The 14,814-nt window shown below is 39.1% G+C and overlaps 1 protein-coding gene across 2 annotated transcripts; it reads left to right on the top strand.

The window, feature by feature from the left end:
* The first annotated feature begins 214 nt into the window (after positions 1-214).
* cxcl12b (chemokine (C-X-C motif) ligand 12b (stromal cell-derived factor 1)) lies at positions 215-14,359 on the top strand. 2 transcript variants are annotated; one of them, XM_022189453.2, is made up of 4 exons: positions 217-384; positions 2,922-3,039; positions 7,799-7,882; positions 11,006-14,359. In XM_022189453.2, exons 1-4 carry the CDS (start codon positions 318-320, stop codon positions 11,043-11,045), a joined length of 309 nt encoding a protein of 102 aa, XP_022045145.1. In that variant the 5' UTR covers positions 217-317; the 3' UTR covers positions 11,046-14,359. The 2 variants fall into 2 exon arrangements, with proteins under 2 accessions (XP_022045146.1, XP_022045145.1); XM_022189454.2 differs by lacking the exon at positions 11,006-14,359 and having other exon boundaries at positions 215-384; positions 7,799-7,886.
* The last annotated feature ends 455 nt before the right edge of the window (positions 14,360-14,814 follow it).

The raw sequence follows: 14,814 nt of genomic DNA, 5'->3' as shown, positions 1-14,814 counted from the left end.
GAGAAAGAATTCCCCTCAGACTTTCTCCTTGACTCCCAGCCAAAACATTTACAATCGAGGAAGTCTCTACTGACTCGCCGCTGCTCCCTCCTCCTCCTCACCCTCCTCACCTCCCCTCCTCTCAGGCTGGGACCCCCCTCCCTCCTGAGAAAGTGGGACTCCCTCTCCCGTCTCTCTCACTCTCCCTCTCTCTCTCCCTCTCTCTGTTCCATCTGAAGATTTAACACAGAGCAGAGCAGAGCCGGCCGCCACAGTCGTGCCCTGGATTGTAACAGAGAAAGAGAAGCAGCTCTCCTGCGGCCCGTAAGCCCACCACTATGGACGTCAAGCTGCTGGCACTCACGGCTCTGCTGGCCGTGGCCACACAAGCACCAGCCTCCAACGGTGAGTCCAAGAGGGGAAACTCTGGGGCAATTTGAAATGGTTCAGAGAGGTTGCTGAGTTGATCATTTGTGGGGATTTTGTACTAAAGAAATTTTTCCAGAAAAGATGCGTTCATGGTCTGGATGCTGGAGCTTGTCACATTTGGATTTTGTAAAATATTGGCTGTATGAGAACTTGCATTTGTTCTGAAGCAAGAAAACTTACTGAGAGTCTTAATTTAAACATGAAGAACTTCTTTGGTTTCTCACATTCTTTGTCTTTGCCAAAGCTTAAGTTTTAGCATCTTTTTCTGGTTCCATTTGTAGTAGAAAAAAAAGCTTCTACTTTTATGACAAATCCTTTGTAGAATGAGTCATGAGTCTTGCTTTCATTCTGTTTGGATGAATTTTCAGCACTTGAAACAATAGCTAGCAGACAGTAGATTACACTTCCAAAAAAGATCATTGTGGAGCTGCAGTGATTTTAGAAATTGATTCACTGTTAAAGTCTTATTCCAGAGAATAAGAAAACCTACTTTTGCTTTCTTAATGTGAATTTTTACTGGAATACTTTTGAGTTTTGATAGTTATGACTTGTGAATTTGGTATCACAGACTCTAAATTTTTTTATTGAGAAAATAATTAGGAGCTGATGCTTAAATGAAAGTAACTGTCCACTGCAGGCATAGACTACAGGTAGCAGAAGTTATAGATTGCAATTTTCAATCTGAATCTTTTTAAACAAGCACTGAATATGGCAATTCAGATATTTATAATGTTCAGTATTTTGGGCTAAAATCCTGCAGCAGAGCTGGAGTGCCGCCTCCACAGTGACCCCACATTAGTGTCCCTCTTGTTAATCTTGGTAGGAGACAAGACGGGCTGTTGAGTCGCCTGGCCTGCGTTTTGCTAAGCTTGTTGTTTCAGGCCCAGTCAGAGCCCTGGTTGCATATTAAAGAGTAAGGTCTAAATGTGTGTTTTGGCTTCTCTCTTTGCTTTCTTATAATTAGTTTCTAATTAGGGATAAACAATGCGGTGGTGATAGCAGGGGATGGTTGCTTCTGGCCGTGGTGCTGCATGCTGCATAATGATCCCTTAGTTTGCATGAGAAAAGAGCCTGAATGGGTGTGAATCATTAGGCCGATATTACTGAGGATTTAGCCATTTGTGGCATGACATTTGGTGTTTCTTGATACACCTGCATATCAATAGGAATATACTGAACCCCAGAACAAAGGTCTGTTAGTTTCCCTTGATACACCGAGTAATCGAGTAATTTTGTTTATCCGAGCAGAAACTGGCTAAAACAAAGTCATTGCAAATTGTTTCAAAATGTGTATAATTTCTACACTGCAGCTTCATTGAAGCATTTCTGTTTAGTTAAACCTAACTATAATGATTCTTCACGGCTATCAGGCGGGTTTCTTAAATCTTTTTAAGTTTTACTGCACTGTGGTTCCCTTCATCTTTTCACTGACATTTTTACAACCTTTGTCGTTTCTTTCAAAACTCTCTAAGCTCAGTTTTACAAAAGCCCGATAAGTGCAAAAGTATTTTGAGTTATTAGTGTGCATCGGTGATCCTCGGGGCCCCCGCAGGCCTCCACGGAGGTGCTGGGGTGATTTGTAATCATTGTAAGAATGTTCTCGAGGTGATTTCCACAGAGGCTGGAGATGCCGTCTGAGCCGCAGAGTGCTCCTTCATAAAAGAGGCGAATATTGGAAATTGAATGTTGAGGACCCTTGTCCTTTAGAGAGGCCAGGCTGAATGCTCCGGGAGTGAAAAGCTAAAATTCTGCATGTATGTGTGTGTGTGTGAGAGAGTGGTCGAAAAGAGCTAATCTCTTTTTAATGAACATGTTGTTCAGAGAAATAGCAGATAAAATCATACATTCCCATGCTTTGTAAGGATTTGTTACAGTAGATTAACCATGCTTTTAATCACACCTTAAATGAATTAGAAGCTACTGTGTTTGAATTTAGATTTTGATTGAAGTTGATGTAAATATTTAAATCCTTGTATCAGCCAAAATGACCAGTTAATGAGCAAAGAACCAAGTTTTTTGGCACTGCTCTGTGTTAGACTACTGCTAGTTTTTGGACACGCTTAGTTATATTTGTCAAATAAACTGTATTATCCATCTTAATGTCAAATTTCTGCCACATTTTAGTGAAGTATAAATGAATTATGCAGCCTGTGAATATGTTTCCGTGTTAAGTGACTGATCTTCTCCTCACAAAAGATTGTTATCAAGCTCATACTAATATTACAATGAAGCTGATGCAACTTTGTCTGTCTGGAGTTTGTAATTTAGAGCCATAAAGTGAACTTATTTTTCAGACTTTAATCTTCAAAGCCCTTCTTCTAAGTGCCCGTTTCAGATATTTGTTCAGCAGTAAGACAGCCTTTAACAGCACTCCTGTTCGGTGGACTGATTTGAATGTACTTTTAACATTTTAACAGCCTAATCTATTGTTCTTTTCTTTTTCCTTTTCATTTCATGCTCTAATATTCTCATCCTAATGCTGATGTGTCATTTTCCTCCTTGTGTGGTTGCAGCTAAGCCCATCAGTCTGGTCGAGCGCTGCTGGTGTCGCTCCACCCTCAACACGGTTCCTCAGCGCTCCATCAAGGAGCTCAAGTTTCTCCACACACCCAACTGCCCCTTCCAAGTCATGTAAGTAAATGAGTCTAAAGTTACCGGGCTGATTAACGTGAAGAAATGTGTTTCCTCGTGTAATTGTCTGATGATTGCTTAAATGATTCTGTCACTCACCTGGGTTGCTTTAGTTGATTTCCTTGAGATTGTGGTGTATTTAGGTGAATTTGACCGACTGTGTTGAGAAGGAAAATCAAGCTACTAAAATCCTTTGGCAGATTTCCTAGATGTGCATAAGCAAAAAGTTAATCTGCTTGTCGAAATCACTTTTAGAGACTTTTAAGTATAATTTTTTCGGGGTTCTTGTGCATCGTGTAAAATAGCCTACTGGTTGGTGCCAGTAACTGGAGGCTAGTCCACCCGGTCCACACACAGTGCTTGTATGAAGCTCATGCCCCCTTTTGCAGGGGATCTATAAAGACTCCAGGTCATAGTGTTGAAATGAATTGCAACGCTTTTATCTCTTCATCACAAATGTAAAACGACCATTGTGACGGTAATTCCACCCCAGTGGCATTTTAGTGGCCCCAACAGATCAAGTGGAATTAAGCTGATTAGATCATATCTGATGTTTTCTGTGCTTTTGCAAGCAAGTTTGTCATCCTGTAAGGGACATGCAAATAAAGCTCATAGTGGTTGCAGAAAACCTTTAGAAATATAATAAGACATGACGCACCAAATGACGAAAACAAAACATTACATGAAATTACAGAAACAGGCTGGAATATACATTCTTTTTAGCAGATTGGATGCAGAAATGATTTGGCTCTGGAAATACAACATAACATATGGCATAATAAAGCAACTCCACTAATTTAAAATCCTCTAAAATAATCAGTATTTGAATATGTATGCATATGTATGTATAGGGGACCGTACTACGAATAAGAAAAGATTCAATCCTCTCACATATATCACAGTTTCTCTTCAGATTTAATTAAATTACAGACAATCTTGAAACAACGTTCAGAAGACCAGAGAGAATTATTCTAAAATCACATTCGTTTATGCTGCATGCAGTGAATTTCATTACATTTTTTTCGTGCAAGCTCCAAAATATGCCATTATTGGTAGTCTACATTGCTTTAGGTAAATACTAGGAATGTAATAGAAGTAAATTGAATCTAATTGTTGATGTGTGAGGTATGTGTGCGGTACGGTGTTAATCTCCTTATTCTTTCCTGAATGAGAGGCCTCAGTTTAAAACAACACAATCCACTCAGAAAGAGGAAAGCGGTAACAGGCAGAGCTCAAGGGGGCCATTTATGTTTTGCAAAGGAAGCAATAATTAAGGGTCAAAGTGATTACCTTTGTATTTCTGCTGACCCTCCATGTCCCTCATTCACTTTTTTTTTTAATTTCCCGCCTAAAACTGGCCCATAACATCGAGTATAATGTCACTGGTCTGGAACACATTAACTAAAAAGCCTCATTCATTTGTTGACTATAGAAAAATGGGACAGCAGAAGCCTCACAGCCAAAAGGCTAAAAGACTGTGGGGCTTCTGCCAGAAAAGGACAAGAGGAGGGGGAGCTGGTGACTGCTAGAGGAGGTGGCCGAATGGCAAAAGGTCAGAGAGGACACACGGCGCTCTGGCCGGGACGCAAACTCTCTCTAACCTCTCTCCAGAAAACTGCCAGAGGAGTCAAGAAGTCATTCAGACAAGAAAAGCTTCTCCGATATCTCTATTGAGGCAGATGAAAGAAAACTGGTAACACTACACCCGCTTTCCGCCCCTTGTGTCCCACCGTGCGCCCTCATCCTACCCCCCCTCACCCATCCCAGCATGCTGTTGGTATTAACTTGCTGTGAAGTAATTACTACCTGCTGCTTGTGAAACTCTGGCCCTCAAATTCCAGCCAAGTCAATTAGGGTTTAGGCTCTCGGTTGGTCACCCAGACAAGCACACAGATAAACAGGATGAAGGGGGACACATCAAAACAGCGCAGAGCTTCCGAATGGATGAGCTGACAACCCCTAATAAAATTTTAAAAAAGGGGGACATCCCCGGAGGAAAAGCAAACACGGATCCAGTTACGGAGCTGTTTGGGATCCTGACTCATGTTAGTTTTGAGGGATTTGGGGACTGATGCTTAGACTGATGCTCCTGAGCTGATCTTTTAAGCTCAGGGGGCCATTTGCTCATTTGCTCGTGTGTCTGCAGCTAAATGGGGCGAGGAATAGAGGAGGTGGCATGTTAGAGGGGAATCAGAAAGCAGTGAAGAGGGGAGCAGAGGAATGTGTTTAATTCACAGAGCCGTGTGATGGAGATGGAGGGAGGAGAACGGGGAGCAGTGAGGCGCTACACCTCTGAGCTGTTAACTTTCATGCACGACCTTTTGCCACTGAGGTGTGATATCCACATGTTTGGAAGATGGGAGGGAAAAAACTTGCCCCCCTGATTCTGTCTGAGGGCTGAAACAAATCCTCTCCTAAATATGTGGCTCAGCTCTCCATCAACAGGCCAGAAACCACAACTACACATAGATGAGTCGATACAATTCATCAGATGAGCGGGGAAAATATCACCATTAACACATTTTGTTGTGTGTATTTCTGTTTCTGCTGGTATAAAAAAACATACACCTCCCAAAAAGTGTCATTTATGTATATCTATATGTATTTTTGTAGCAACTAAAGTGCTTATTTTGGTTTCTGTTTTAGTTTAGTAAGACAGGTCCATGATAAAGACATAACATCTTAATTATGTAGAGTATCCCATAAAAAGTTAAAACCAGCATTTTTGATTTATGTATAATTTCCCCCCCCAAAAAACCTTCACTGAGGATAAAAAAAAATCTTGTGCATAATAAGTAAGTTACAGAGAAACAATATAAGACAATTAACAAACCAAAATTAAGCATAAATTTAACAATAAAATTATGAATACATGTTTTGTAGTTCACTATATCAAAGATTCTGTCCTGTATAAACCTAGAAAACTCCATAAAATGGCTTTAAACTAACAGCGAAAGTGATTTAAAACATATTCACACAGTTTCAGCATTCATAAAATGAAATTGCCTGAACAAATCTGTTGATAAATTGAGCTTGAATTCTTTTCCAGTGCTCTAAAAGAACAGTATGTAGCATCAAATTTATGATAGTGTCTGCACTGATGACTAAAATGCACCTTTTGATGTGAGATTTATCCACTGTTTGAGGCACACGATTGGTAAATTGTGCCTTTCAAGTGTTTAAAATCACACCTCTTTGATCAAAACACTTTCTCAGACACAAAGTTTACATGAGACGACGTGTGAAGATGTTCAGTGTTCAGTGCAGTGACAGATTTACAAACCACATAGTTGCAGTGCGACCTGTGATGTGAGTCTATGCCTCAGCTGTCCCTGAGTGGAAACAGAGAGCTGTGATATTTCACCGCCAGCCGAATGGTGACAGCCTGTTATGAGCGTAATCCTCTGGTTTTGAGCTCGGATGTGTTGTGGGACGTGCTGAGGTCTTTAGAGCTTAGCTGAGGTGTTCCTGCGCTCAACCTTCATGAGCCATTTCAGATAATATCCTGACATATTACACTCATTTCAGCAGCTCCTCGTGACTTATTACACAACAGACCTGAATACTTCTGTTATATGTTTTGATGTGCAATAACAGAGCAGTTTGTTTTCCATTTTTGGTTCGAAATAGTGGCGGTTAGCTATTGTTAGGTGAGGCAGCACATTTGTGATTGTTTTGCACTTGAAATTCAGATGGCAGCTTATCAGTCAAGTACTAATCCTCTGGTTTTAACTGCGATGTGTTGTAAGATATTCTAGGGTTTATTGAGATTAACTCTAGATTTTGCTGAAATGACCATTCATGAAAATTAATGATGTTGCTTTGGCACATAGCGAGAAAGCCTTTTATCAGCTTGTTTAAAGCATCTCTTTAACCAAACTGCCCAATGATAAATTATCATCTTCATAGTACTTTGGGTGGTTATATGTGCTACTTATGAGGCCTTTAAGGTTAAATTTGGAAGTTTATGTTTGATAACTGCTAATTGCAGACCATTATCCAAATTGTGGGTTACTGTGGGGTTTTTGTTAACTTCAATGTCTTGCAAGCAGCAAAGTTTTTAGCACTTCATTAGAGTTTGAAACTTGTTTGATTGAGGTGCTTTGAAATTTAAGGCATGTTTGGCAGCAGTAACTTTACCACAATTTCTCATTTTGTTTTCAGTGACAGTGGAGTAAAAATGATTGTTACAGTTTGCATCTCTTTAAATAATAATAAAAATTACACACTTTATAGCAACCTTTGTTTGCTTCTGAAGCACAACTACAAGCACTGTTCCCTGAGAACAAGAGAGTGAGTGAACTTGGATGAGCTTTATTTTTAAGGATCCACATTAATTAAATGCCACTCACATTTTGTTGAGGTTACTAAGAGGTCTTGTTACATTTTGGTTGACCGCGCACCGCAGCCAATAAAGTAGATAGAATCTCTGTACTGTACACCATCACCGGATGCTGAGCTACAAAGGAAGCCCTGAGGTGAAAATATCCCCCAGTCCATGTCCTTGAATGTGATTTATTACATGCAAGTTTTGGGTTAGACTCAAATATTTTCAGCTTCCTCTCCATCTCTGCTATTGCTTCATGCAAACACCAAGTGAAGAAATTGTAGAAGCAAAGTAAATATGCGGGTTAAAATGGAATAATCACGCAAAATAACCCTCGTCTTATCAGATGTTTTTGCTGAAGTACTTAAATTTGGTTGTTATTATTTTTAATTCTCACTCTTCTTTTTTTTTTTTTTTTTTTTGCTCCCACAGTGCAAAGCTGAAGAGCAACAGGGAGGTTTGCATCAACCCGGAAACCAAGTGGCTGCAGCAGTACTTGAAGAACGCCATTAACAAGTAAGAAAAACCTCTCTGGGAATAACATGAGCATCACCGACAAAGACAGAAATGAAATACGGCGCCCTTCTCCTCAGAGTTTAGAGCTTGCAAAGAAGAAATAAACTGCTGTTAAAGAAGGGGCCATCTCTCAGTTTCCTGCTGACATTTAGTCTCTGAAATCTTTGACATGGTTGATGTAAGCAGCTGAGTTATCATCTGTGAAATAATTAGCATCAAGTAAGAATAGAGATAAATCTGCCCCTGGTGTGTCGGCTTCCTTCTTTCTCATAATCACGTCTGCGACTTCAGCCAAGAATCTACAGATGTTCATAATTTTACCCTCTCAGCTCACTCACATTATATTTGGCCTTTTTTTAACTTCTAAAAAGTGCTTTCCACACAATTATCAGCACTAATTGCACATCAGCACAGGAGTTGTCATGGTTGGGGAGCAGCATTGTGGGAGTAAACTATTATATAATAAGAACTGCTGTAGCTCATTCAGTTTTTAATGAGCTATGTGTGCCTTCCTCATAAAAAATGTTCCCAACATGTCTGGGGGTCATTATCGCCAGGCTGCGTGTCTGCTTCTTAAAACTCCATAAACACTTAAAGTGCACAATGTGAAAACAAACAATAAAGAAATATATGAGGATTTACAACACATTGTTTATTTCTCCAAAGGACCTGCGTGCACTCTGAATTGTTTTAAAAATGGAGCTTTAAACTGATGTTGTCACTGAAGCAGGTATGTGGCAAAGCAGCAAACAGACTGTCAGACACACTAGCCACTGATTTTTCATGTTCTGTCGACTGCATGCGTCTCAGGATGTACTGTATGCTAAGAGTCGAGTTTTCGTAACACGCCGTAACTGTCAAGCAGAACATTGCCAGCATGTCAACAGAGAAGCAGTCATATTTGAAACTTTTACACCAAAGATTTGAAGGTTCAGATGCAGTCTAGAAATGGGAAAATTTTCTAAACTGCATGTATGTTTTGGCAGGAGAAATGTGTGAAGTGTATTTTAGAGGTGCTCAGAATGAGAGCCATTAATAAGCAGAGAAACTTTAAAAACTCCATCTGTTCATACTAAACCTCTTTGTTACACAAGTGGTTTTAATATGAGAAATGGCTAAAATATGATATGTCATGACAGCATAAAAGCAAATTCTACCAAAGAATACCGCACTAAGCTGAATGCGTATCTGTTTATATCCTCATTTAAAATTTAAACAAGATTTTATTGCCTTTTGAACTAACGTAAGGAGGTTTTTTTTAGTGTAGCTGCTCTTTGTCAGCATCACAAAGACTGTCTTCTGTTGGGGGACAATCTTCAGTGTATTTAAAGCTGTTTATTTCCGTTGACATTAGAAATGTTCTGCTAAGACCATCGTCTCCGCTCTTTTCACTAGAGCTCCGCTGCACATTAATATCCTCGAATCTCAAATGAATAAGTTCAGATGATGAAACTGGATAATACTGTCATACAAATTCCAAAATTATGGCGCAACAATAACCTTCGTCCTTTTGAAGCCCCTCACCTGCCAACGTCCACTTTAAACGTCTTCAGTCATTCGGCCTTTTTTGGTGTGTCAGTCAAAACCTCCATCCTGGGAACCAGACGATCCTGAGCTCATTTTTCATTTGCTCTGGCAGAATACATCTGGACCCCTTCCTGTTCAAACAGAGCTACCCCCAGCCTCGCTCGTGCCGGGCCAATCTCAACTCTTTGTCTAATGTAGGGCGGGTTTTATGCACTGACTGTGGAGTGGAGTGATGTTGAGCCATTTTCGTACGCAACTAAGATGGCCATCTGATGCAGAACAATGTTGAGAATTTGCTCTTGTGCCTGTATATTTTCTACATCAGAACAAACAACTGGGTTTAACCCCTTGACGCCCATTGTCGCAAATTTGCAACATTTTACTTTCATTCAGACTGCAGCTGAGATAGCGTATCCATTCCCCCAATGCTGGTTTGTGCATATTCAATACGTACCTCAGAACCTTTTGCAAACACTGGTTTCACATAGGAGCGGTGGGAGTGGGACCTAATTATTATGTACGTGTTATTATGATATATCTATTTTCTACGTGTCATAGATAAATTAACAATCTCCACAAAAACACACATTTAAAAAAAAATTCAAATAAATTCGGGCATCAAGGGGTTAAAGTAGGATCGACTGTTATGTTTTGTTTGTTTGCTTGTTTGTTTTTATAATTTTTGCTGAACTGTGGAACCAATATACATTCAATGTTTTAACAGCATGTGATGACAGAGAACCTGTCATTCCTTATTAGATTTTTTCATTAACAAGGGTGGCATAACTGAATATGTAAAAAAGACATGGGTGATCAATTTGGATGTTCTCCTCTATATATGTAGGATCCACTGACATTATTCAGTTTGTGTTCTGCCGTTACGTTTGTTGTTCTTCTCAATTTTCTTAATCTGTCACTGTTCTATCACTTTTATTGCTCACTAAGGTGTATATCTTAAAACATTATTAGTTCTTGTTTTCCAGAATTGTGTTTCAAGGTAATTTGTGGTTGCCTACTAACTTAGCTGCTAGCCGTTAGCATCGAACAGCTAATTTCCTGTTTTGTGACAACAGCTTGTGTTTCTTGTCCAGCAGTCTCTGCTTGAAAGACATTTCTGATAGCACAGACGGAGAGAGGTAGCCGCATCACATCTGAAGTAGCGTATTTAATTTAGCAATAATCGTCGAAAAAATACAGATACCGATAATCTGACCGATACTGGCCATGATGGTTGACCAGGCCAGCCGATAATTAGTCTATCCCTAACTTAAAGCCTGTGTAGATTTTTGTCTGGCTCAGGCCCCTTAGAAATGAAAAGGAACTGACAGATTTCTGGACAATTCACATTTGCATAATTGTCAGCCTATAACCTCTTTAAACGTAAAGAAGTTTGAACTGAATCTAGACAAAATATTTCAAACATTATCATTAAAGCTGTATCTCCGGCTGAATTACAGGGAAACATGCATAAATATTTGTCTGACAATTTCCATTACCTGTTCAAATTGTTCCTAGTTAAAGATTATAAATTTTACACTCATGAAATGCAGCTGTTTTGAGTCCTATTAATTATTTTCTTTCTCAATCTCTCTTCAGAGTGAAGAAGTCCAGAAGACGCAATACCAAGAAAAACTAAACCACAGGAGAAGGCCCCTATGTCATTGAGCCTGATGCTCCCAGGTCAAACCTCTATACCTCCCTGTCACTGCTATGGATGTATGCAAACACGCTGTATGTACCCGTCCACATTTCTGGACCTGCTTGCAGAACCAGCACTTCACCGCCAAAACCGTGCTGTTCCGAGCACCATACCGATCCCTGGATGTCCGAGCAGTCGCCTCCTACTATCCACGTCAGTGCCAAAGTGCAATTACACCTTGGAATGCTGGGACGCATGTTGATGTCAAATGTGTGTTGAGTGCTGAGTGACTGATGTGAGAAAGAAAGACAATGAGTGTATGTGTGTGTTTAAATGCGTGAACTAACTCTGACTGTGTGCCTGTATATAGTATTTTTCTTGCTTCACACAGCTATAAAGAAGCAATGTTAGCTTTCTGTCTCATGCAAGATTTCATGCAAAAACCATGTCGTGTCAGATTAACTTTAAATACAAGCTGCTTCCTTGGAGTAAGTACATTCTGGACTCAGTTGCCAGGTCCTGCCCTGATAGGTCATTTTGTGGTTTGGTATGTTGAAGAATTGCTTAATTCAAAACCACCAAAGGAAATTCATCCAAGTCGAACCCACAAAGCAGAGAACGTTCCCACGATATTGTGACAAGTTCTAAACATTTTAGGGATGTTTATCATTTGAAATAATGTTCCTGTAAGGTTAAAAGTGAAGTAAGACAGAATGTTTTAACATTTGGAGGATACTTGTCAGATTATGTTCCATGATAACAATAGAAGAGCGTTCTCAAACCAATGTTAAAAAATATTTTCAAGGTGCTTACGAGGTTTGAGAAGACAGAATGTAAAATGTAATGTTATGTATTAACAAAGGTGCAACATTTGCCTGCAATCTTTTGCATAGGATTTGAGGACATTGCTGTTTAGAACACTCCTACTATGTTACAGCAACATTCTAGGAACTAAAAGACAACTTTCTGCTGAAAATAATATTAGAATTTTGCAGAACTTTACACAAAAATATTCTAGCTTGGAAATGACCACGTCCATGTTACTTCTACTCATTATATTCTGTGATATTTTAATAGTTATACTATATTTAATGTATATAATAATAACATAATTACTTTGGATGTGGGCTTTCTGGACATAAATGTGAAAAGTTGCTTCTGATTTGACATCCCTTTATGAGGTGAACCATCCACAGCAGGGCAGAACACGATACCACCAGTCTGGTATCGTCTTTAAGCTTGGTGCAGGAACAAAACTACTAAGAAACAAGCACTGATCCGATGGTGCTATATATTCAGTATAAGGGCCAGAGCCATTGACATATGTTACTGTTTATTATATGCAACATTTAAGAGGAGATGCTGTGAGCACTATGTCTTACATTAAACTTTTTTTATCACTCAAGCAATGCTTAAAGGGCTGTTGTAGGAAGTCTTACATGAAAAATGAAATGGAAAGCGGGTTGTTAGTAGATGGCCATAGACTGTTAAAAAAGAGAAAAAAAAACACACTTATCAATGCAGCTTTGTCATTGATTGAACATTAACAGAGACCAAATATTTATTCAGTGACACATGCACATTAAGTCGTGTATAAACCTCAAAAGTCGTGACTTTTTTTCACCTCTTGTTCAGAAAACAAGGTAGTACATCAGCTGACACCTCAGCAAAACAGTTCATCACAACAGAGAAACTAAACTGCAGTATTTTCATACCAACACCTGTCCTAGGTAGGAATGAAAAGCTACTAAATGGTGAAAAAAAAAAAAATAGGTGAAAGATAAAAAGGGAACGTGGCAAGGTGGCAAAAAGAAAGTTTTTGATTGTCCATTTTTATATATATTTGAGCCACTTTATTACCAGATGTGTCTTTTAAATGTAATTGTTTTATTTTTATATTATGTATAATCTTACTAAATGCTTTGTAATGCAATGTACAGTAGGCAGTAGCTACTGAATGAAGGCTGTTCTGTAAACTGATAGAAACAGTATTAAACTTCTTTTTTTTTTCAAGGATTCAGGCAGTATTTCTCATATATGTAACAATTTGTTTTCAAGTATTTTATACACAGCATGCAACACATCTTGTATGATTTTTTTTTCTACAATGTGGATAAAATCTTGAGCAAATGATGCATTGCTCTCCTAGTTTGATGTCCTCTCCTTATCTGCTGGTCTCGGATGTAGAAAATCTGTAAGGTCCATCATGCAGTGATAGAAAACAAAAGCCGCTGTCATTGTGTTACACGAGTTGGGAAGCTATTGCGATCGGCCCACCAGTTCTCCCCAGTTCAATCTTTTATAGTTTTACTCAGGTTGATGTATGATGTGTCAGCAGAGCCACTGAGCCAAAACAGAGCCAAACCTTTGAGTCAAAATCCCAGCGACCAGCATGTGCTTTCAATCTGGACACTCCCAGCACCCCACAGACTTTCTTCGCAATTTCACTCAACTGCTGCCATGCCGCAAAAAATTGGCTTGTTTCCCCCCCTAAAATTGTAACAGGAGTTACAGGAGTGGTTGTGGACATTGTTATGGTCTTTGTTTTGTTTAATTTTGCATGGTTTATTTACAGACTGACTGATTATTGGTGATTATCTTATCAGTTTGGCAGCCAGTGGTGCAATAATGTAATTCCTTCTTCCATTTATGCAATAGAAATAGCCAATAAGAACATTGGTGGATAAGCTGAAAGTCTTTCATTTTCCAAACAGACTGATATGCAAAGAGGAAATGTCAGATTTAATTCATTGTATAAGTACATTGCAAAACCACCATCCTTTCTGTATTAACTATAGAGTTACATCTAGTAAAATTCAATCTTTCTCATGTATAACCTGATAAATATCCCAATAACAACTAAAAGAGATTGCATTATCTGTGTAGAACTATATTAACCTAATGAGAAATGTGTTTACCAAACGCTTAATAACACGAGTTAATAAGATTCATGCAATGTAAAAAGTGATTAGTTTTATTAAATAGAATTTCAGTGCTGTTAAGCAGCTCCTGAGATGCCACAGCCACTCTTAAGGATTATTTTTTGTGTGTATTATTTAGACCAAATACACACTCAGGTTCACATTTACTTGCTGTTAGTGTGTTGATATCTGAAGCAAAGTGTGCTTTACTTTGGACCCCAATACAATGTGAAATGACTTCATTATTTCTTTTGAGGCAGCTTCTGACACATATTCTTCATATACGTAAGATGTATTACTCTCTGTATTTTCACTGTTTGTAAACCAAGAGGCAGTATTTTAGCTATGATATCCATGCCCGTTTTTCAATAAAGTCATATGAAATAAAGATTTGTTGTAAGTCTGTATATAATTAATGAGAAACACTGTTTATTTGTATTGCTTGTTGTTTTAAAGCTGGATTGTGTGATTTTTGACCAGTAGGGGGCAGAAAAAAATCCATCCATCCATCCATTATACACCGCTTAATCCTCATTAGGGTCACAGGGGCTGTAGTCTATCCCAGCTGACGTAGGGCGAAATGCAGGGGACACTCTGTACAGACCACCAGTCTATCACATAGAGACAAACAAACACTCTCACATTCACACCTACAGAGAATTTAGAATCACCAATTGACCTCAGCATGTTTTTTATGTGGGAGGGAGCCGTAGTACCTGGACAAAACCCACAAATGCACAGGAAGAACATGCAAACTCCATCCCAGACCAGGACACCAACAGGACGCAAGGCAACAGTGCTAACCACCGAGCAACTGTGCAGCCCACAGCAAAAAATCCCTGAAC

The sequence above is a fragment of the Acanthochromis polyacanthus genome, chromosome 3 (assembly GCF_021347895.1).
Source record: "Acanthochromis polyacanthus isolate Apoly-LR-REF ecotype Palm Island chromosome 3, KAUST_Apoly_ChrSc, whole genome shotgun sequence".
NCBI classification, from domain to species: Eukaryota; Metazoa; Chordata; class Actinopteri; family Pomacentridae; genus Acanthochromis; species Acanthochromis polyacanthus.
Note: the sequence above shows the minus strand (reverse complement) of the source record. Positions and strands in the feature narration are given on the sequence as shown.

What these genes read in the sequence shown, in the direction of transcription:
- cxcl12b (XM_022189453.2), top strand. Translation starts at nt 318, where the DNA reads ATGGACGTCAAGCTGCTGGCACTCACGGCTCTGCTGGCCGTGGCCACA. An exon ending in ACAAGCACCAGCCTCCAACG is followed by an intron (nt 385 to 2,921) that starts GTGAGTCCAAGA and finishes GTGTGGTTGCAG; the next exon opens with CTAAGCCCATCAGTCTGGTC. An exon ending in TTGAAGAACGCCATTAACAA is followed by an intron (nt 7,883 to 11,005) that starts GTAAGAAAAACC and finishes ATCTCTCTTCAG; the next exon opens with AGTGAAGAAGTCCAGAAGAC.